Source organism: Ustilaginoidea virens, chromosome 3 (assembly GCF_000687475.1).
Source record: "Ustilaginoidea virens chromosome 3, complete sequence".
Lineage (NCBI taxonomy): Eukaryota > Fungi > Ascomycota > Sordariomycetes > Hypocreales > Clavicipitaceae > Ustilaginoidea > Ustilaginoidea virens.
This window is the reverse complement of record NC_057318.1, coordinates 1,154,161-1,176,043: the sequence shown is the minus strand read 5'-3', so window position 1 is coordinate 1,176,043 and position 21,883 is coordinate 1,154,161. Positions and strand designations below refer to the sequence as shown.

Below are 21,883 nucleotides of genomic sequence, written 5' to 3'. Positions count from 1 at the left end.
CTTTCCCTTGCTCTTCTTCCTCTTCTTCCTCTTCCGCACATTCTACGGCATTCCTATCTCTTTCGAAGAATAACTCATCTCTTTGCTTCTGTAAAAACCCATTGATAATCTTTTCTTTCCTCTGAGAAACCTCATTCGCTTTGGAGCACAACATGGATAAAGAAGATAATCATCAAACAACCGGTGACCTGGGTGCCTATTGTTCATCTTCATCCGACGATGGTGTGCGGGACATTGCCCCCCCAGGCGACCAACAAGGACTAGACGATGACAAACATGACCATCTCCCAAGAGGCCGTTCCGATTTTCTCACGTACCACCGAGACATGGCGCGAATGGACCACCCAGAGATATGTGTTCCCATATCGGATCAAGGTGCTTGTCTTGGACCGCAAAGCCGCCGGGTCATACTCGACAATCTGTCGCTTGATGCCACTCCCGCTCAGGTTCTGAAGGGAATACGTGGTTATGGAGGTATCGTTTCAGTTCTAGTCACCCGCTGCCCATCGGTCAAGCGTAAATCTGCAAAGGCTGCGCTCGTTGAATTTGTATATCCCGAGGCAGCCGCTGAATACGCCGACTGCGTTCACAAGCGTCCACTAATCTACACAGCCCGCGATAATGTCGGCCATTCGCCGACAGCTTACCTTGTGCCCACTCCCTCATGGTTTCACAGCCAGCTTAGCCGTCATTTGCTTGAAAACGGCGTCACTCGCTCACTCTGCTTGCCCAATTTCCCGCTTGACGCTGTTTGGTTCCTCATCTGCGCTGTCGGACACGGCAGCGTCACCTCCACTCTTTTAGACCAAGAAAATAACTTGACGTTGGAGTTTTCATCCCTCTTTGACGCAGCCAGAGCAGCCAGAATCGTTCGCCTCGACCACGTCCACATCGGCTACGGCGCGGGAAAAAATAACGTGCACTATCGCCCCGACTCTTCCCAGGGAAACATGGAGGACGTATACCGCACCACCGACGGAGTCATCGGCTACATTGACTCGCAGTTTCTCCATCAAGCCTGGAACAAAGCACCATACAACCTCTACCGGCCGGGATGCTTTTCCAACAGAGAGCCGACGCCACCGACTTCTCGATTGAAGCAGACAAAGGACGACATTCTAGCCGAGCACTTCAATATCGACGCGGATGAAGTCTGCGACTTTCTTCAAGAAAGAGAGCATTTTCAGTCCACCACGTATAAGATAGTTGGGAGCACAATATCGCTAACTCGGCATAAATATAGTTGGAGTATCAGCAGCAAAGACAGCATCAAGCTTCTCATGGCGAACACACTCCATCACCCCGACTGGGAAAAGAATTGGGACACGTACTTCCACAGCTGCGGCCTAATCAATCTGCGCAGGTGGGAGCAATACGGGTCGATGGCGAAACACCGAAGAGAAGTTGCTTCCGCGCAAGGTCTGAAAGCAGGGACAGTGCCTCTTTGTGACGGTTGCGAATGGCGTTGCCAGCAGATCAAGTCGACTCCAGTCCCTGGGTTGGTGAAAGAGTGGTGTGCGACGCGGCCTTCCACTGAACCGTGAAGATGGAGCGCCATGCATGGAGTCATGGCAGGCTTCTTGGAGTGCAGTGTGTCTGCCGCCTTTTGTTTCGGATCCCAAGGGAATTGCCTCGTCCAAGTCCGTTGACAAAAGGGTCCCAACGGCGCGAAGAGCTTCCAGCCAACTCTGTCCATGATGAGCGAACGTAGCAACGTTTCCGAGGAGATAGGTTCGGGTCATTCTCCTACAAAGGTGAGCCTCGTGATTAGAATGCTTGGATGCAGCAACAACAAGCAAGCATGCATCAAGGTATGAATGAATCTTAGCTAGAGCGCAAAGCCACGCGTCAGGTCAACATTAATAATGAAAACGAAAAAAAAATAAATAAATAAATAAATAAAAAAGAATACTCGGGGCGGTATACGCCCATTGTCCTCGATACTCCCTTCCAAAGACCTGACCATGTAACGCCAAACTTCCTTTGCTGCAAGCGCCCCGCCGCAGCAGGATACCGCCGCCCCCCCCCCCCCCCCCCCAACAAACCATATGCTCGGCCCGAAACACGTCAATTCCTCGATGCGCCTTCTAGTTTTCCATCAAGACGAAACCGAAGCCGCCTGACAAGTCGCAATGCCCAGTCCCTCCAAGGGCATCAATATCATCTAGCAGCGAGCCCCGGCGAAAACATCCCCCTTTAAGACTTTGTGGTTGTTGTTGTTGTCATCCTTGTCGTCGTCGTCGTCGTCGTCGTCGTCGTGTTGGCCAGGATTCTTTACCACCTGTCAGTGCCCCACGACAAAAACCTCGTCGTCCAGCTCGTGACTATGCTCGAATGCACCGCGTTCCCTTGCGCCGTCGGTTTCGGCCGTCTCTTCTTTCCAGTCGCCTTTGAAGGCATCGCTCACGGAAGTATACCGTCTCCTCGCCGTCCTTTCCTTCTTCACCGCCGCCGGCTGCATTGAGCGCCGCTTGGACGCCAGCCTGGACCTTTGCTTCTTGGTCAGCTTTAGAAACCTGCGCACCAGGTCGGGAGGAATGTGTTCTTCCGGCTCCCAGGTCGGGTTCTGGTCCGGCGGCCACTCGCCAGCCCAGCGAACCAGAAAGTAGCGCACGATGCCGCGGCCTTCCACATCGTACAAGGCCATGCTCTCCAGCCCTTCCACCTCCCAGTCTGGTTGTTTGTCGTCAACCTCCTTCGCCGGGGGCGGGTATTGGCCTTGTTGGCCCGACAGGTGCGCCAAGCCGGGGTCTGGGGTCGCCGAGGCGCTTGTGTTCCCGGAGCTTGATGACGGATTGGCGTAGTTGCCGACGCCTGGCTCGGCGCTGGGAAAGGGCGCTCCCCGCATAGAGCGCTGCTGGTACGCGGCCAGCGAGACGTCGAGGCCGTGGCCCATGCTTGGTTTGGCAGCCAGCGGGACGGGCAGGGTGGATGATGAAGCGCCCCTCTTGTCCAAAAGTCCGGTTACGTAGGAAGGATATGGCACCGGCGTGATGACCCTGCAGAGGGTGCCCGCTGAAGCCCCGTTGCTTTCCTCCATAATGTTGAGAAGACGTCGGCGGTCAACCATGATGCTGCCGGGCGGGGCGTCGGATTCATCAAAATACCCTTGCTGCCCGTCGTGGCCATGGAGCTGGGATGAGATTTGAGCAGAGACGCTCGAATCGTCGTCGGAGAGGTCCTCGAACTCCGCCAGTCTTCTCTTTCGCGGCGTGGATAAGCTCAGGGATTCGCCGCCGGGACGGCCAACGACGCCGGGCTCCTCAAAGACCACAGCGGCCGTCGATGACTCGCTACTTGCGTTGGTCGGGGGCGGCCGGTCAGTGAAATTGCTCTTCCACCCCAGGTCAGACGCGCCGTTCACGTCGGCATCGGCGATTCTTGTCCGCTCTTCCTCCAGCTCTGCTTCGAAGGCGAACTCCCATTCTTCCAGGGTCCTCGGCGACACGTAATCGAGTATCTGCATCGCCGGAACCAGCAAGCTGGCGGCGGGGAGGTCCTTCCAGCCCACCAAGTAGGTCATGCGCTCCGGCAACGGCTTGCCGTCGACAGCCAGGCCGGGAGAGGGCAGCAGAAGGCGTTCAATGATGTAGGCCGTCGACACTGCCGGAGGGAGAAGACGCAAGGGTTGCAGGGCAGGCCCGCATCCGGCAACATATCGCGGCCGCGGCCTGATTTCCACGACGAATCCCGACGCTGCTGCCGCTGCTGCCGCCGCTGCCGCCGTTGCCAAGCGGGTCGACGTACGCGCCGACGCCGGGGGGTTCCGAGTGTCCAGCCCGTCGTCCGAGCTGTCCGAGAGCACGATTGACTCCATTGTCGGCATGGTTCAGCCGAGGGGCATTTCCGACCCGATCCAGTTGGTTTTCTTTCCACCTAGCTCAGACGACAGCGGCGTGATGGCGGCGACAAAGTCATAGCGTACGACTTTATCGCCAAGAGTGCTTTCGACGCGGCGGCCGCTTGAGGGAGGTGCCTTTTGACGAACAAGAGGACTTGCGAAGAACAGGGCATCGCCAAGGGACGAAGAGGGAGAGGAGGACTCCAAGATGGAAACGCGACGGGCGGGTTGATAGTGTCAACGCGCAGCTGTGGAGCACAAGGCCAGGCCCTTGCGAGCTTCAGTAAAAACCAGACTCGTGGCCCGTCCACACTTGCTGCGGAAATAGGGCGTCGGCGCGCCTGCGGTTGCAATTTTGATGCCTGGTATTTTACATGTATGTCACTGCATGTCCCTGCCAGGTGTCTCTATCGTCAGGAACCTCGACCAAGGAGGAGAGTACGTTGGCTGATAACTAGGGCGCTGCTAAATCGCCGAGCTAGCGCTGCGTCTATAGTGGGTTGGGTTCTGTAGTCGGTGCGGGAAGAGAACCGCTCGAGAGCCGTTCCCCAGAAGGGCGCTGTTATGCCACCAGGTACTTTTTACGCTGCCTTGCATATTAGGCAAAAAGTACTAGAAAGGACTTTTAGTCTCAAACTAGGTGGATTAGGTAGCCAATAAGGACGAACAACTGAGGATTTTAGTCTAGTTCGGGTTTCCACATTTTAGTGGTCTTTAAGCGGGGCCACCTAGCCAGTTAATTTTATTTTTAACCGACTATTTTTTACGTTCAAATTATTATAAATGCATGTAAGTCTTAAAAACTTAATTACTGTTTAATACAAGAGTAAAATTTAAATTCAAGGTAAAAATGGTATTGTTATTTACTTTATACTCTTAATAAATTTTCTATTATTTTTAAAATAAATTAATGTAAAAATTATAAAATTTAAGTAGTAAAGCTAAAGTAAATAATATCCAACTGTTATATTTACTTGACAATAAGCTTTTAACTGCTATTTAACTTGCAAGTACCGTTATAAAATAATTTTCATTCCTATAATCTGCCAAGAGATAAACTAGTTTACCGGATTTTACTCGATATAAACTCATGCCGCTACGGTTAGAAAAGATGGGCTTCATCTCTGTTGTAACGCGACAAGGCGTTGCCTCGTCCAGCTACGAGCTACCCCGTGGCCCCACTTTTGCTGCAAAGTTGGCGGGCAGCTTGCAAGAGCAACGGGTCTCCACCCCATATCAAACGCTCCTTTGCACAACTCAACTCAACTCCATCCCCCGCGACTCGGTTGAACAAACCATCCCACAAACGAGACCCCCCCACTGCCAATGCTTCAGTAGAGGCCTCACGCGTGGCGGATCATCCCTCGAAATGTCGTCCTCGATTAAATCGCTCGCCCTGCGCCTGCCGCTAACGGCCGCTGGCCAACCCCGTACCGCCGTCCTCAAAGGATGCTGCTCGTCAGCGTCCATGTCGACAACCGCCCGCCCGTCCTCCCGCCTCGGCAAAGCAACCGCCCCCTGGCACCGCAACAGCAACACCAACGCCACCGCCGTCTTGTCGGCAGGATCCAGCGGCGGGCTCGCCAGTCCCGCGAGGCTGGCGTGCCGGCTGCTGCCTGCTGCACGCCCGACGCCCGCCGTGTCTGTCGCCGCCACCCAGGCGCGGTGCTTTGCCAGCTCTGCCGCGTCCTCCAAGTCGACCCTCGATTGGGATTCGTTCTTCAAGCTCCGCCTGCGCCGTCGACGTCTCCAGCTCCTCTTCTCGGTCACGACGGGGGTGCTCGGCGGTGCCGGCGGTGCCGTTCTGCTATCCACGGGGCTCGCTGAGCCCGTGGTCATGCAGATTCCCCTGGACCCCTTTGTGACTCTTGGTCTCATGACGCTGGCTTGCGCGGGCATGGGGTGGCTGGCTGGGCCAAGCATCGGTAACCAGGTCTTCTACCTGATGAACCATCGCTTCAAGACGCAGATGATGCAAAAGGAGAGCGAATTCTTTGCAAGAGTCAAGAAGAACCGCGTCGACCCTACAAACTCGAGTGCCGGCAACCCAGGTGAGAGATGAAGCTTGACTTTTCCCCCCCTTTTAGCAACTGGGCAACTGAGGCCATCTAACACGTCCGTTTTACGCTAGTTCCCGACTTTTACGGCGAAAAGATTCAAAGTGTGTCCGGATACCGGCAATGGCTCAAGGACCAAAGAGCGTTTAACAAGAAGAAAACCCGAGCCTTTGTGTGAAACAAAAGTACTCATGTCGGTGTTCCAATCATACGTGTTGATATTTGTCTGTGGGACCACATGGGGAAAGGGGGTTGATGCAAGCTGGTGCAAATGATGGGAGATGTTTCATCGCGTGACGCTCCACCCCAGGCACGAGAAAATGAAACGCCGCACATGGCGCAAGTTTCAGTGTAGTATTATCGTATCGGCACCAACTGCGTTCGTCCGCGTGTCTGCGTTGGGGTTCACGTCATGTATCCTTCAAACAAAGGTTGTAGCTAGAAGAAGTAGCTGCTTTAAATTCTCTGTAAACAGCCCTCTTTCCACTGTTTTTTTTTTTTTTTTTTTTTTCGCAGGCTAGCTTTTGCCCACCTTGGGTGCCTGGGCACGATCATCCCTCTCTGCTTAATTTTAACAAAAAGAACTCTCTCCATCTTGATTTGCGGGCGTTGATGTACACGGTTGCCGCGTTCTATAAAAAGGGCAGCGAGCCGTCGACTGTATCCTTCCATGATCTTAGCCCTCCTACTATGTCACCTACGAAGCGTTCACCGTTGCGGCTCAACCCCAGTTCTTTCAGTCTGCGGGCAGCGACTTGCGAGTCATTGCCGACCCGACAGACAACATACACTGGCACGTGGGCAGGCAGGTCTCGCGGGAACTCCTCCGGAAGAGCGTCCCTGCTGCCGAGACTGGTGAAGCGGCTCATGGGGACATTGATGGACCCCGGAATATGGGCCAAGTGGAAATGCTCCCTCTCCCGAACGTCCAGCAACACGTGCTTCGTTCCCCTTTCGCTTAGCAGGCGGTACTCTTGAGCGCTGATGCGCTCCTGGCGCGGCAGCAGCTGCACAGGTCGCGTCGAGCCGCAAAACTGGACATAGTCCATGGCGGTCTTGAGGTAGTCGGCCGTGAGCTGGGGATTTTCCGAGCAGGAGAAGCAGCCCTGGCGCTTGCCCCTCATCCGGACCGATCTGAACGGACAGTGGTCCGCCATGCCGCTGAAGAGCAGCATGGTGTGCTGCTGCTGCTGCTGCTGATGGTGATGACGCTCCTCGTCCGGGCTGGCTTCCAGCCCTGCTTCCGGCCCGCCGCGGCAGATGAGCTTGACGGCTTCCAGGGCCTGCAGGACGCCCATGACGCCCACGACGGGCCCGATGATGCCGCCCTCGCCGCAGCCCACGACGGTCTCGGGCGGCGGCGGCTTCGGGAAGACGCACCTGTAGCATGGGCCCCGGCCCGGGGGGCTGTTCAGGACGATGAGCTGGCCGGACGTCTGGAACGCAGACGCCGAGATCAGCGGCTTGCCGAGGAGGACGCAAATGTCGGATATGAGGTAGCGAGAGGCGGGGCGGTCGGTGCAGTCTAGGACCAGGTCGTATCGCGAGACGATGTCCTCTGCGTTGTCCGCCGTGAGGTGGACGCCATGCCCCTCGTAGGTGACGCCGGCGTTCAAGCTGCTCAGCATCGATCGAGTCAGCAAATATCGCGAAAGCCAATCACGGCGGGCCGCGCGCGTCTTGGTTGTTTTTTTTGCTGCGTACTCTCGTAGAAATGCGATTGCGCTCTCGGTCTTGCTCATCCCGACACGGCTCGTCGAGTGAGCCACCTGCCTGTGCAGGTTGGACAGCTCGACCGTGTCCCCGTCCACGAGGCCGAGAGCCCCGACGCCAGAGCCGGCGAGATAGGCCGCGGCCGGACAGCCGAGCCCGCCCGCGCCGACGAGGAGCACCCTGGCCTTTTTCAGTCTCAGCTGAGCTGTTGGGAGCGCGGCATCAGCACGCGCAAACCCTGCCGGGCCCGTTTCGCCGCGTCGTTTGTTTCGCTCGCGGACTCGGGAGGAGAGGAGAGGGCAGGGCGGGACGGTACCTTCAAGTCCGAACTTGGGGACAATCATCTGGCGGCCATAGCGTTGATACTCGAGCGCCTCGAGCGGCCACTTCCACGGCTCGACGTGCTGACGATGATGATGGTGATGATGCTGCTGCTGCTGCTGCTGCTGCTGCTGTCGGGACTGCTCGGCCGCCGCCAGGCGCGATTTCAGCCCGGCAAGCTCTGCTTCCCGTTGCGCAATTTCCTCGCGGAGGCGGTCGATGTTGTCGTCCATGTCTCCTGCGGCACAGGGGTGGCCGGACGGGTGGGCTTTTGCATCGGCGTCATTTGGCTGTTGACATTGGGGGGCTTTCTTCTTCCCGCCATGACCAGCGGAGTCGGAGTCAGTTGCGGCCCTATAGGTCGACTTGCCTGCCATTGACGCCGTGCCATCAATTCATCGACTTGATAGGTACCTAAGGTAGGCACCTACAGGTAGGTAGCTACATATCTCTGTACTAGGTACCTAATGTCTGCACCCCCACCATCAACCAAAGCCCAGAAAAACTCAACTTCAATCCCCGAAAATCGTCAACTCGGCCCCAGGCTTCCCCTTCCGACTTGGCCTTCCCGACATTGCCCCATCCTGCGATTCCTCACCATGGTACGATAGCTCGACGAGAATCCCCGAGCAACCGCCTCGCCACCGCAAGTCAAAAGCCCCCAAGCTAACCCAGACTCGTCCAAGGCTCCCGTACCGCCGCCCCCCCCATCCAGGGCACCGTCAGCCCGAGCCCTGCGCATGCAACGAGTAACCGGACAGATCCACCCTCTCCTGCCGGCCAAGGTCTTTCGTGCCGGTGCCCACGTCACCGACGACTTCCTCTCGTCAAAGCGCGACAAGCGTCTCGTCCGACACTCCTCCTTCGTCTCCCGCATCACCTCCTCCCGAGTCGCCAAAACGAAGCGGCGCAGACCGCAGAACAAGCTCAAGACGTCGCTCGACGACCTGGCCGACGCCCTGCCCGAGCTGGCGAGCGGCGAGGGTGGCGAGGAAGCCCTGGCTGGCAAGATCAAGCACAAGAGTTTGAGGAGCAAGAAGGGCGCCCTGAAGCGCAAGGAGAAAGTTGTCAGGGGCGAGATGGAGCGGTTTGGAGTCAGCATGGCCAGGCTGACCGGGCTCAGTGGCGCGGCGACCATGGCCTCGACCAACGAGGCCGGACCCGCGCCGAAACCAATCGTCCGTCAAGGGAGCCATGACGAGGGCGGACACGCCATGGCGAGCACGACCGAGCAGTCCGGCGCTGCAGCCGCCGGAACAGCCGCCGGAACAGCCGCCGGAACAGCCGCCGGAATAGCCGCCGGAATAGCCGCCCCAGGTGGTAGTTCATCAAGTCGATGGGCTGCTTTGCGAGGCTACATCTCTGCCACCATGGAGCAGAATCCCGCCTTTGACAGCAGCAGCGGCGGCGCCGGCGGCAGCAGCAGAAAATAGGCCTGGGCTGCAGTTCTTGCTGCTGGCACGGCTCCTCCCGCCGCGAGAACCCCCCGTTATCAGCCCGTATGGCATGGCATGCTGGCACGATTGCTTCCCTCCTGATGCGATATGTACGTGCCGTTTCACGCATACCGGGCAGGCCACGGCCACTTCTTCACATAGACGCGGCCTTCACCAGACACGCAGCTTGTGCATCTTTCGATAGCAATGCAGCTCAATTCGGTTTCAGTTAGTCATTACCGTTCCTGATCCTGATATCCCGCCCACGCCAGGATCAAACCCTTGGCAATATCCCTTCCCCACCGCACTTGGAACCCATCCCCCCCCCCCCCCCCAAAGTCCCTTTGGAGCGTTCCAACATGCTCAAACTCATTCTTACCAGCGCCCAACGCCAACGTCAACAGGGAATCATTCCTCGATGCGCAGACACATACACACAGACAGAAAGACAGAAAGAAAGAAAGAAAGAAAGAGAGAAATGGATGGACCAACGGAGAAACTGCAATGTTCTTATGTAGCGTCTTCGGTTCGAAAATCTGCACAAACGCCAACGCTATTTGGAAGGACTTGAGACTACCCCATCTACATACCGCGAAAGCGGTACTGATGGGAAAATTTGGTAAAAGCAACAAGGAAATTGTGTTGCAGAACGAACAAGGACATGCTGAAATCGCTAGTGCGGATAACATGTTGATGCGGTATCTGAACGCCCATTCGCCGCAAATGGCACGGCTTGGTCGGAAGTTGACGAGGGCCGAAAAGAACCTGCTTCAGGGCCGCGTTAACGCGTCTGCGGGTCTGAGCGGCTGCGGGGACGATGTTGGACCGTTTTGTGTTGCACATCAAATTGCCAGACAGGTTGTGGCTGTTCTATGACGGCTGATGACCGCCTTCCAATGCGATGACGGATGCCGCATCGTGGGGATATGTAGTCATTCCAGGCGCATCAAGTTTTGAAAAGGCGGTTGAATGCCGGATCAGAAGTCCAAGCCGGCCTGCTTTGCTGCTCCGAGTCGCCTCTATCCCGGCTCGCATCAATAGCCCCCTTGTGGAGCGTCCTTCTTGAACTTGACATGGGAACAAGCCTTGGACCAAACAGAGTTTGGCCGCAACGATGCCTGCTCGAGGCCATTCTCATGTTTCTCAACCTCAATCTTGCGCAACACTTCGTCGGATGTGTCGCACGTGCCGTAGCGAGCTGAGCTCTACTCAATCCGCGGCGGTGTTTTGGTGGTGAATGGACTCGCGCTCCGTCTTTACCAAATCATTCATTAGTCGGTTCTGTGCTTGGTAACTGCTCCTGACCCCCGAGGGGAAGGGGGGGGGGGAGGGGACTCACGACCTTCTTCGCTCCCCTTCTTTGCGAAGGCTTTCGATGATGCGCAGCATTTCTTTGCGGCCGCCGTTGCTATCGACCATTTTGCCTGCCATGCTCATCGACACCTTTTCCCGAGCGTTGGCACTAAGCAGGCGCTTGACCAGCAAGTGGCGCATCAGGAGGCAGACGAAGACGCCACAGTCGCTGCCGTTTTCTTGCTGAGGGGACTCGTCGAGATTGACGAAGCGCAATGACCGTCCGCAAATCTCGCCCATCCTGCGAGTCGCGAGGTTGGCTTCTGCGTAGTTGGCGCCTCCCAGAGAATCGTAGTGAAAGGCAATGCTATCGAGGATTGAAACTAATAACAAAGACCAATGACTACCGCCCTCTGCAACGCCGACATTGCGATTGTCGTTGATGGGAAGGAAAACATGAGTAACCTTGGAAAAGTCAGGCAGCGCAGCCCGGACGTGACGAATATCTGGCTCTTTCATGAGCAAAAAGGTCATGCTGGGGCGGAGGAGCACTATTCGAGCCTGGGGATATCGGGGTAGCGTTTCACGTTCGAGATATTCCTCCCAAAAGGCGATGTTATTGTCCGTTAGCCAGTCGTTTTTGAGCGACTTGACATCCTCGACAGTGAGCAATACGTCATAGTAGCTCAGATACGCCTTTTCTGGCGAGAGCTATGTGTCGTCATGGCCACATGTTAGCGGACTAGCAGTAAATCGTCGGGCAAGGACAGTTTTCAGGACGCCCATCTAGACCATTTGTGGAGTAGGGGAAGAAGACTTCTTATAAGCTGGGGACAAATCGAAACAAAAAAAAATAAAGAAGTGATTTTTTAAGTACAGCTCGTGCCTTGACAAATCAGGTTGCGAGGCTGAACTGAAAGAGGCACCAGAGAACAGACGGGGAGAATCTCGGCTGCGGCAAGGACCAGCACCAAGCACCACTCCGAATGCTTCATTCTTCCACGTACCGAGTCGCCAAAGTGACGGGCCATGCGTTGTCGGAACGGCATTTTCCCCCCCTCCTTTTCTGTTCCTTTGCAACCCCCTTTTTCCCCGGCTTTAGCGGTCTTTGTCTTTTGTTCAAGTTGTCCCCACACGATTTCGCCCACAATCTCGACGCTGGCCTCGGTCGGACGGGATAGGAAGCGCGCAAACTGACGCTGTCGTGGCGTCTAAAACAAAACGTACGGGGAGCGGGCTGTAGAAGCAGGATACGTTGCTGCCGAGAGGGGGAAAAACGGCAGGGACAGTGAGTGTAGAAAGAAAAGAAAAAAAAAAGGGAAAAAAAAAAGGGGAAAAAAAAATTGGTGAACAGCCCCGGGTTGGAAACAGATGAAGGTTCCCTAGCGATGACTTGGAAAGCGGGGCAAGACTAAGAACTCGATGTGGGTTGGATTGGCCTCGTCGGAGGCCTGGAGCTGGTGGGTGTTGTTTAGTTTAAGTGGGCACCGGCACTCCGAAGACCCCAGTCACACCGCAGCGCAGCAGCTGCCTGGCTGCAGCAGCAGCAGCAAGCAATGACGCACGACAAGGTGGCATTGGCGTTGCAGCGATTGACGGCGACGGCGACGGCAATGCCAATGACGATGCTGTGGCTCGGCCCTGTTTGATCTGTGTCTGGGCATCTCCCACGTCAGATATCACTTTTAATTCTGTTTCAGGACTTGTCCGCTAGGTACTCGCTACTTCCTCCTCCGTACCTGCCTTGAGATTAGAGGCAGCCAGACAGATGACGCAAGGTTCCCGAGAGGTAGTGCAGACTACGGAGTTCTCCGCGCGCGAAAGCGGTCAAATCCTTGCGCGGTATGTACGCAGTACGCCAAAGACCCCCCCCCCCCCCCCCCACCTCTACCCCCCGCATTTATGCAGCAGAATGCTGGTATAGATGCTTCGGTACATGTATGCACCAAGTACTTCGCGCAAAGCACGAATATATACCTTCTAGGGTACCTCTGCCTCCTTAGGGACGCCCTAAAATTAGCCCCGCCCGCCATCAGGCAAATCCCAGCCGTCAGATATGCCACATTATCATGCATGTATCATGTGCGAGACAGGCGTGCCTCTCAAGTCATGCCTACCTCCCAAGATATGTGCCGATTACGCAATAAGGCGACGAGTGAATATGGACCTACTATGTACCTAACGTTCAGCGCAACCGCCGAGTGCAATCCCCTCGACCGTAGCCTTGTTGAACTCGTGTTGCAAGGGGAACTGGCCAAGGAGCAAAAAGGAGCAACGTCTTTGTCTCAACTATGGGCAATTTTCGACTACATACCTCTGGGGGGATTTGAAACCCGCCCTGTGGCTGGGTGTCTGATAATAGCACCAATCACCACAGACAGGCTTCCCTCCGAGGTGTCGGGCGTCAACAGCAGCCCACCGCGTCCTGCGGCTCTTTTCTCGAAGCCAGTTTTCTTCCCCATTGCCATAATGGATCAGAGTATTGTTCGCCATCAGTCACACGATTCCATACCATACCCCTACTTCTGCTCACCCTCGCCCAGTGTAACAAACTCTTTATGCGCGTCTTTCATCGCCGAAATGGCTTGCAAGTACGACGTCTTCCTTCGTGAAATTGAATGCCGCCAGTCTGTGAGTGAGCGACGTCTTTGTTCGCTTCTTTTCCCAATGAGCTGAATGCTATCAGAAACGGTTTTCTGAAACTTCTGGGTGTGTTCCCTTGCCACGTCAACCATAGCGTGGCGCTCTTTGATATATCGCGACTGTATTTTGTCGACGCAGCGCTTTCCAACAGCGGTATAAGTATCGGCAACTTTTACGACAGATATTCCCTTTGCCTCAAAATGGTCCATTGCAACCTTTAGGCTGTTGTTAGATATGGCTCAAGTTTCCCAAACCGGTAGTCAACCTCAACGCCACACGTACATTGAGAAGTCCTTGGACCTGCTGACGACCTCTTTCAGAAGGGGTGAGAGCATCCGGATTGAATTGACCGTTGGTCACTCGACGCTTTTTGGAATCTCTTCTCACTTCGGATAAGAAAAAATGGGCCGCATTTTGTCGGTGGATGGGCACCATGACTGGCTCGTCGTCCAAACGTCTTATTTCACCTTCCTGGACAAATTTCGTCTGTTCCGACTCTTCATTGCTGGCCCCATTTCCGGCGGGACTTTTGCATCTCGAGCTTTGGCATCCGTATAATGCGGGATGAATGGAGGGAAGCTGCTGCTGCTGCTTCATCCTTAGAAGTCTGGGCCCTTCGCCAGCTCCGGGGGTGCGAATTTCACGATTTTGTCGTGGTATTACCGTTGGGCTCCCTCTTTCATTGACATGGAAGCTCTGAGAAGAACGTTTGACAGCCGAATAGCTCCTGTCATAGCTGGTATTAGCCTGCACCGCTAAAGGTTCTTCGTCCCCCTGTCTGCAATCAGTACCGAATGCGGGACGTTCTGGGCGAAAGCAATCATCGTCTTTATGAGGTGAGGCAGTCAGGCATTTACTTGTGGCATCTGTGTCTTCCTTGACCTCAGACTGAACGCATTCGTTCCCCACTTGAACACCATTCAGCAGCTTCTCGCGCTCAGGATCACCATGTGGGTCCTGGTCCACGAAACCATTCTGGCCCCCGATTTTTTGGGAATCGCTTATCTGGACTGTCTGTTGCGTAACCATCCCGGTTGAAATTCTTGGGGTTTCAAGTACTATGCAAGGCCGAGTTTCTTGCTCCCCCTCTTTTCCTTGGCACTCCAAATCATGATCCATCCTGTCATCTTCGTAACCTTTGGGACTAGAAGTGTTTGGGACGGTATTGAGGCATGTTTGTACATCTTGCAGCTCTGTTGAGTAATTATCAGCCATGGCAGGATAGGCTTGTTTGAGAGGAAGGCTGTTTTCCTCCACCTCGAAATTTGAATTATTAGATTTTCTCGGCTCGGCTTGAAGCTTATCACGCGAAGCTGTGTTAGTGCTAATGTTGGACTTTGCCCCTTGCTTGTGACTCTTTTGGACAGTCTTCTGAGGCACTAGTTTAACTTGATGAGTCTCTTCGTCGAATTGCAGTGGCGTCTTCGAGCGCTGCTTTCGCTTTATCTTGAGTTTGGAAGTCTTGTATACGCTCTCGCCTGGATTTTCCGTATCGTTGCCGTCCAGGTGATCAGAAGCACCATCGAGAGAAACAAACTGTGTCAATGGGGAGTAGTCGACATGGGCAATGCCGGAGTCAATTTGAGAGCCAACAAGCCCGACGCCGCCTACCTCCTGCAATTCTTTACTGGAATCTAGGAAAAGTGCAGGATTGGCGGGCAACTTCGCGCGATTCGCAGATTCGGGCAGAGTTTGCAGTAATGCAGCCTCGCCCAGGTCTATTTCTTGACCTTTGGCTTCGTCTTGTTCATTCTCTGTTTCTGCAGAGTGATGATCGAAACGTTGGGAGTGACCTTGTTTTTTCGAAATGCGACTGGTCGCTGAGGGCGAACTCTGGTAAATAGTGGTGGCAGTTTCTGAAAAATCAATGAATGGTGGTAGCTGCTCCTGATGCTCGAGCACTGCCCGTTGATCGATTCTAACTTGAGGTGATGGCAAACACTCAGGTTGAGGAGTTGAATTCGAAAGCGCAGTATCAGCTGCCGAGTAGCCAAAAATCTCCTTTGACTGCCCACAAGAAGATGGAGATGAGCTTCTACGAATAGCCGAACTGGTTTCGGACCACGGAAAATTCCTATTGTTAGGCGAAGAGGAAGCTTTTCGAGTCTCGGCAAATTGAAACAAATCTCTGTCGTCTATTCCGTCGTCAAAGTCCTCTACATCTCCCGTCTCTGTGATATCCTCCCTGCGTGAGGATTCGTTGTCTCCATCAGGGGGCTGAGTTGATAAGGCAGGTGAGCCGGGACACCGGGTTGGAGTAGTGTCCAACTCGGTGATCCTTGTTAGTTGGTACAATCGCCGCTTCCTTGGCATTGTGTTAGTGGCATTGATTCTCGGATGATCCAGACATTTTGAGTTCTCCCTGAACAAACGCTTGAGCCCTCGTAACGGATTCCGATCTTGCAAAACGAATTGATGGTTTACAAATGGGTCAAGTTTTTGTTGGGGCCCAAGCTTGCAGAAACGGGAAAATACAGGGAAAGTCCCATTGAGCGTTCACGTCCATTGCTTGCAGAATGCTTCGTCAAGAATGAGGAAGGAGCTCTGGTAAGCAATCACGTCACTGGACGATTATTCGGAAGGAGCTAAGCAACCAAGCATGCCCACGGTGTAAGAAAACTGGGCGCCTTCCCAAGAAGTTGCTCGCAGGTGGGAAGTCGCTCTCGCCGTTAGGGACAGGTAAAGTTAGCTATGAGGTACTGTAGGTACCCAAGGTACCTCCTGAGGTGGCTCAGGGCGTCCTTGGGGTGTGCTCATAGGGAAGGTAACCCCTAGGATCTCTGCGAAATCACCAGATTTGTCACGTATCTATGCTCAGAATATCCTTAGTTTAAGAAAAGATATGGGCTCCGAACAGCGCAAAGCATGGGTACGACTCCTGGGTAGGACTGGCCGGGTAACTCCGCAAGATCCACAGTGGAAGTCCGCCGCCATGACCCGCAGCCGCAGACAAGGGCGCCTCAACCTGTCAGTCCGGAGTTATGTACTAGCAGATAAACCACCAGTCGCCACGTAGAAATTGGAGAATGTCCAGGCTAGCCATCGCTAACCGACAAGACTATCCACACGGCGGCTCTCTAACATATATGAAGACCAAGAGGCCCGAGTCGTCTCGTGTCCGTCTTTTGTCAAGCTCTGGCGCCCTACGTCATGTCTGTGCCCGTCCAACATTCCACGGCCACGGCGGCTTTGGCCAAGGCTGATGTCTCCAGTAGACAGCCGTTGAAAGGGACTTATCCTTCTGCATGTTCAGTTCCAGTCACCTCATCGGAGCGCCTGGCACTCGCATCTCCAGACAACATCACCGCCCCAAGGTTATCAGAGGCCGATACGGTCCTCTACCTCGCATACGGCTCCAACATGTGTGCAAAGACATTCCTCGGCGTAAGAGGCATTCGACCGCTGTCGCAGGTAAATGTATTGGCACCCAGCATACGACTAATATTCGACTTGCCCGGCCTGCCGTATCGGGAACCCTGTTTCGCCAATGTTGCATATCGAGTGCCAGAGAGCGAGCATGAGCATGGCAAATCCGTCCATCAGGATATGGAATGGAACGGCGGTCTCATCGGGGTCGTTTACGAGATAACCCAGGAGGACTATCGAACGATTATGCGCACCGAAGGTGCCGGTTCAAGTTACAAGGAAATAGTTGTTTCTTGCTATCCCATCGCTCCGCGAGAGGCATGTCCCAAAGAAGGACAGATTTCGTTCCTTGCCAAGACACTGTACGGCGCATATTCGATCGAGGAAACCAAGAGGCCTTCCAAGAAAAACTGGTGGCAGCGACTCTTGCATGGTCGACAGCGTCCTGATCCCAATTACGCACAACCGAGCTTGCGCTACCTCAATCTACTGAGGATCGGAGCAGAAGAGCATAACCTACCTGCAAGCTATCGGGACTATCTCGATTCGTTGCATCCATATGTGGTGACGCGCTGGACCCAAACCATCGGGCAGTATGTTTTCATCGTCGCTTGGGCTCCGTTTTTCGTGTTTTTTTTTCTCGTAATGCCTCGGTCTCGGTTGCTGGACGAGGACACCGGCAAGCTGCCTTCATGGTTGGCACGAGGGGTGGCAATCATGTTCAAAGCCATGTGGATGTCGTACGACATGGTGTTCAAGCCTGTTTTTGGAGATGGAGAGAGGACAGAAGGAGACATTGCGGTCCAGAAGAGGTTGGCCAAGTCTGATAGCCCGAGGTGAACGCTGATTAAAAGCTATGGTACGTCATCGAGCCAGAGAAGGGGCATAGGACATGTATGTAGCTCGTCCAACTCATAAGCTTGGCATAGCAGCCTTGATGAACACTGTTGATTTCGCTGAATGCTAAGGACGCTGACGAGGTGGGGGGCTACGGGGCTGCGACCCCACGATCCTTGACAACGCATCCATGATCGTCAACTAAAGTGAAATCCCGCAGCTGTCAGACGTATGACGTCCTAGAAATCGGCTCAGGAGTCTCGCGGGCTGGTCGTTTCCGAAATCTTGGTCGCTTCCACCTCGGCTACGCTGATAGAGGTTTGAAAGAGGAGGACTCTCCTGGCAGGAAGGTATAAATCAGGGTGTGACCAACCAGGTTGTCTAGTCCTCGGCTCGGCTTCGCCGGGAGAGCAAGATTTAACGGCAGGTCAACTAGATTGCAGTCTTGCAGGAGCCAGAATCCGTATCTTGTTCATCCGGCATGTGAAGAATTTGGCCGTGTTCAGAGTGGTCACATGACTATGCAAGCCACGGACATGTGAAAAAGCACGCCCAGGGAATTTCAGGTCAGGGGTCCAGGGGCCTCGCTTCTCGGCCAGACCCACTAAGTGCGCCCCAACCACGGAGCATCCGTTGGGCACTTAACCTTTTGAAGAAAGCGGTGAAGTGAGGGGCCGCCTTTTCTGGGCCTGGTCCGTCGGTTCTGCCCATGATTTGCCCAAGTCGATGACAACTTGCCTTGGAGGGGCAATTCCCTGGTCGGGCAGATCGCGTCGCCAAGTCGACGGAGCAAGCCGCACATATAACCACCACTCTGCTCCTTCTTGAAGCAGCGCTTGAGTAAACCGATAATACCACACGTCCTACCCAGCGTATGCTCCGATTTCTCACCTCGCGTTGCCAACCCCGGGTTCATTGTCCATCGTCTCTTTTCCTCGCAGCACGTGGCTTCTCTGCAGTAACCGCCAAGATGACTTGCGCTGGCTTTCTCGGTGGTTATGAGAAGAAACATAAAGTCACCGTCGTGGGATCGGGAAACTGGTACGTGGCTGTACCTGCCCTTATCGACCTTTTGAGCCGTGTACGGCATATCCACTCTCCATGCTCTGGTAACGAGGACCTAGCTAAGGTACCTTGGGTACCTAAACTAACAACCGGCTTCATCTTGCAGGGGCTCTACCATTGCCAAAATCGTTGCCGAAAACACGAAGCAGCATCATCATGTCTTTGAAGAGCAGGTTCAGATGTGGGTTTATGAGGAAGACGTGGTGATTGGGGCTGGCTCCAAGCACTTTGACGCCTCCGTTGGCGACAAACCTCAGAAACTCACGGCCATAATCAACAACCATCATGAAAACGTCAAGTATTTGCCTGGCATCACCCTTCCCTCAAACATCATCGCCAACCCCTCCCTGGTCGATGCTGTCAAGGACTCCTCCATACTCATCTTCAACCTACCGCATCAATTTATTGCCAACGTTTGTAAACAGATCCGCGGCCACATTCTGCCATTCGCACGTGGCATCAGCTGCATCAAGGGTGTCAACGTCACCGATGACGATGTCAGCCTATTCAGCGAGTGGATTGGCGATGGCTTGAACATCTACTGCGGTGCCTTGAGCGGGGCCAACATTGCCAGCGAAATTGCCGCTGAAAAGTGGTCAGAAACCACAATCGCCTACGATCCCCCTCGAATGGATAACAGCAGGAACCCGTCGCCGCGCTCTGGTAGCCCGGCCCCCAACCCTGGTATTACAGTCACCGACCTGCAGGACGTGTCTCACAGGGACTGTAGGGGCCGAGCATCCAAGACCAAGCTCACGGCTCTGCCCGCAGAATACCCTCCATTGGACCACGACTGCTTCAGCGCCTTGTTCCACCGACCGTATTTTCACGTTCAGATGGTTTCAGATGTGGCAGGAGTCTCCCTTGGCGGTGCCCTGAAGAACATTGTGGCTCTGGCCGCCGGGTTTGTGGATGGCCGGGGTTGGGGTGACAATGCCAAAGCTGCCATCATGCGCATTGGCCTCATGGAAATGGTCAAGTTTGGGAAAGAATTCTTTGGCGAGACGGTCCAGAGCCAAACCTTTACCGAAACCTCTGCTGGCGTTGCTGACTTGATCACATCCTCGTCTGGAGGACGAAACTTTCGCTGCGCTAAAAAGGCTGTTGAGCAAGGCATCGCAGTTGAAGAGGTGGAGCGGAAAGACTTGAATGGGCAGAAGTTGCAAGGAACAACCACGGCTTTTGAAGTCAACAGCTTTCTGAAGGCGCGCGGTTTGGAGAAGGAGTATCCCCTGTTTACCGCGGTCAACGACATCTTACTCGGCAAGAAAGACGTCAATGACATTCCCAGTTTGGTGGCAACAGCTACGGATGGCGCATGATTGAATCATGATTTCTTCTGGTCAATTCTTATACGCATGGCAATGAGCTCCTAAGATTTGGATCTCAACACCAACCAGCCCAGCTTCCGCGAGAGCTGGATCCTGCATGACGAGCTATGTTGTGGACGCAAGACTTGGACAGACCACCCCCGGGGGGGGGGGGGGGGGGGGGGGGGGGGGAGCGGCGAAGATGGGATGTTGACGGAAAGTATATATGACCAAGTGTTTGGGAGCAAGTGTCATTTCGGCGTTAGGCCGTCAATAAACACTAGACACTTCGTGCTATAAGTCATTTCCCTCCTTTCATGGGCCGTTTTCAAATACTTGTCAAGCATTCTAAAAGCGTGAGAAGGCAAGGAGACGGGGCCATTGCGGATTCAAGGAACATATTCCTGTCTGCGCACGACTTTTTCTGTTGGAGGCAGAGTTGATCTTGTCCATGCAAGGCACATCCTGGCAGGCATCATTCTGGTCATTCGCAGGACGTAGTCACTACCTGGTAGGTACCTACCTAACATATAGGTACCTAGGTATGTGCCAGAAATGACGGGACAGACATGATAGCGAGCGTGCCTTCCCCGTGAGAAGAAGAAGAGGAAGAGGGAAAGATGCTGGTCCACGTTCAAACGTAGAGTGTGTGGTCAGGTGAGACAGCGCTGCTGCCACGATGCCGGAATGAGGCGCACGGAAATTGGACTTGGCCTGCTATGGCTGTTCTTCCTTGCCTAATTTGGAGGACGGATCTCTGCATTATTCGAATATCCAAGGCTGGCTGAAAGACTCAATTGTATCTGCGACTCTGAGACGGTGTATCCCAGCACCGAGTAGCACTTTCCTCCCAGTTGCAACTTGTTCGAAGTATGCTCTGCCCCTGGGGACCTGGAGGTGCCCACGACCTGCACGGTCGGTACTTTGTATCTGCTCCGTACCCAGCGCAGGAATACGGAGTAGTCCGTAGGCAGCTGGGATTCTGGGTGCGACGGTGGGAGACTTTGTGGACGGTCGCACTGTGTGCTGACCTTCACCCGCTGTACGGAGTACCAAGTGGGTTTAGGCTCAGCTCAGCCTTCCCCCATGTCTGCAAATCGAGATCGAGATCTCAACCAGGTCCATCCCCTGGCAACACGCCACCAAGATGCCACCAAGATGCCGCCAGGATGCCGCCAGATGCACCCGACTTGCCAAGATGCCGCCGAGATGCCTGCCAAGAGGCACTGGACGGGTTTTCGACCACCATTCCTCACCCTCACCGCTTCCTGTCGCTCTGGTTGCGCAACCACGCATATCCTTATGTTCTCCCTTGCTAATACGGAGCATTCGCTATCAGACTGACTGACTGACCTGTTTCCCGGCAGCTTTCTCTGTCCACTCTAGCTGTGCGCTGTCTGTCGTCGCTTCCGCCCGCCGCTCTTTTTCTTTTTCCGATTGACGCTGATGTCGTCAGCTGGCCTGACCTACCAGACCTGTTTGTTCTGCTGTTTTTGTGTTTTTGCTTTTCTCCCAGGCCACTGAAAGGCCTTTTGCTACAACATCGGCCGCGGCGCTGGAGTTCGCTCAACACAACTGCCAATCCATCTCTTCTTGCAGCTGCACCAGGCTGCCCTCGCCGTCGTCATCGGGTCACCGTTATCCAGGCTGGGCCCTTCTACCCTCCTCCCCTTGACCTTGGCCGGAAACCACCCGCCGCGCACTTCGCTCCTCGGCAGTGGTGGAGAAGAGACTGCACTGCATTGCCAAACAAGACTGCAGTCGCTGGTGACCGCACTGACGGGGCATTTAGGCATTCCCCACCCCTGCCTGATTCCCTGGAAGAGGCCGCTGACTGGGTCTTTCCGGGCCTTTTCCCGTCGTCGTCGACGCTGACGTCTTGGTTCTCCATGCGTTAGCGCGGGGTACCGAGCAGACCCAGAGACCAGAGTCCAGTCTGGCCCCATAGCCGTGCTTTTTATTGATCAAAGAGCTGCTGGGAGCTTTCCTTTGCTTCTCCCA

At 54.6% G+C, this 21,883-nt stretch overlaps 10 protein-coding genes across 10 annotated transcripts; 5 read left to right on the top strand and 5 right to left on the bottom strand.

Annotated features, from left to right (window-relative positions):
- Nucleotides 1-152: 152 nt before the first annotated feature.
- Nucleotides 153-1,544, top strand: UV8b_03617 (uncharacterized protein; the record flags this gene model as incomplete). The annotated part of the gene is made up of 1 exon (XM_043141115.1): nucleotides 153-1,544. The coding sequence occupies one exon, from the start codon at nucleotides 153-155 to the stop codon at nucleotides 1,542-1,544; it is 1,392 nt and encodes a 463-aa protein (XP_042997049.1).
- Nucleotides 1,545-2,284: 740 nt separating this feature from the next.
- UV8b_03616 (uncharacterized protein) lies at nucleotides 2,285-3,817 on the bottom strand (the record flags this gene model as incomplete). The annotated part of the gene is made up of 1 exon (XM_043141114.1): nucleotides 2,285-3,817. One exon carries the CDS (start codon nucleotides 3,815-3,817, stop codon nucleotides 2,285-2,287), a length of 1,533 nt encoding a protein of 510 aa, XP_042997048.1.
- A 1,393-nt stretch (nucleotides 3,818-5,210) lies between these two features.
- On the top strand, nucleotides 5,211-6,076 carry UV8b_03615 (uncharacterized protein; the record flags this gene model as incomplete). The annotated part of the gene is made up of 2 exons (XM_043141113.1): nucleotides 5,211-5,892; nucleotides 5,973-6,076. The coding sequence occupies 2 exons, from the start codon at nucleotides 5,211-5,213 to the stop codon at nucleotides 6,074-6,076; spliced, it is 786 nt and encodes a 261-aa protein (XP_042997047.1).
- Nucleotides 6,077-6,530: 454 nt separating this feature from the next.
- Nucleotides 6,531-8,165, bottom strand: UV8b_03614 (uncharacterized protein; the record flags this gene model as incomplete). The annotated part of the gene is made up of 3 exons (XM_043141112.1): nucleotides 6,531-7,515; nucleotides 7,603-7,816; nucleotides 7,928-8,165. The coding sequence occupies 3 exons, from the start codon at nucleotides 8,163-8,165 to the stop codon at nucleotides 6,531-6,533; spliced, it is 1,437 nt and encodes a 478-aa protein (XP_042997046.1).
- Nucleotides 8,166-8,531: 366 nt separating this feature from the next.
- UV8b_03613 (uncharacterized protein) lies at nucleotides 8,532-9,365 on the top strand (the record flags this gene model as incomplete). Its single annotated transcript, XM_043141111.1, has 2 exons — nucleotides 8,532-8,534; nucleotides 8,619-9,365. The coding sequence occupies 2 exons, from the start codon at nucleotides 8,532-8,534 to the stop codon at nucleotides 9,363-9,365; spliced, it is 750 nt and encodes a 249-aa protein (XP_042997045.1).
- Nucleotides 9,366-10,314: 949 nt separating this feature from the next.
- UV8b_03612 (uncharacterized protein) lies at nucleotides 10,315-10,500 on the bottom strand (the record flags this gene model as incomplete). Its single annotated transcript, XM_043141110.1, has 1 exon — nucleotides 10,315-10,500. The coding sequence occupies one exon, from the start codon at nucleotides 10,498-10,500 to the stop codon at nucleotides 10,315-10,317; it is 186 nt and encodes a 61-aa protein (XP_042997044.1).
- A 73-nt stretch (nucleotides 10,501-10,573) lies between these two features.
- On the bottom strand, nucleotides 10,574-11,710 carry UV8b_03611 (uncharacterized protein; the record flags this gene model as incomplete). The annotated part of the gene is made up of 3 exons (XM_043141109.1): nucleotides 10,574-10,622; nucleotides 10,711-11,372; nucleotides 11,669-11,710. The coding sequence occupies 3 exons, from the start codon at nucleotides 11,708-11,710 to the stop codon at nucleotides 10,574-10,576; spliced, it is 753 nt and encodes a 250-aa protein (XP_042997043.1).
- A 1,470-nt stretch (nucleotides 11,711-13,180) lies between these two features.
- On the bottom strand, nucleotides 13,181-15,617 carry UV8b_03610 (uncharacterized protein; the record flags this gene model as incomplete). Its single annotated transcript, XM_043141108.1, has 2 exons — nucleotides 13,181-13,519; nucleotides 13,587-15,617. 2 exons carry the CDS (start codon nucleotides 15,615-15,617, stop codon nucleotides 13,181-13,183), a joined length of 2,370 nt encoding a protein of 789 aa, XP_042997042.1.
- Nucleotides 15,618-16,454: 837 nt separating this feature from the next.
- Nucleotides 16,455-17,510, top strand: UV8b_03609 (uncharacterized protein; the record flags this gene model as incomplete). Its single annotated transcript, XM_043141107.1, has 1 exon — nucleotides 16,455-17,510. One exon carries the CDS (start codon nucleotides 16,455-16,457, stop codon nucleotides 17,508-17,510), a length of 1,056 nt encoding a protein of 351 aa, XP_042997041.1.
- A 967-nt stretch (nucleotides 17,511-18,477) lies between these two features.
- UV8b_03608 (uncharacterized protein) lies at nucleotides 18,478-19,894 on the top strand (the record flags this gene model as incomplete). The annotated part of the gene is made up of 2 exons (XM_043141106.1): nucleotides 18,478-18,548; nucleotides 18,679-19,894. The coding sequence occupies 2 exons, from the start codon at nucleotides 18,478-18,480 to the stop codon at nucleotides 19,892-19,894; spliced, it is 1,287 nt and encodes a 428-aa protein (XP_042997040.1).
- Nucleotides 19,895-21,883: the final 1,989 nt, after the last annotated feature.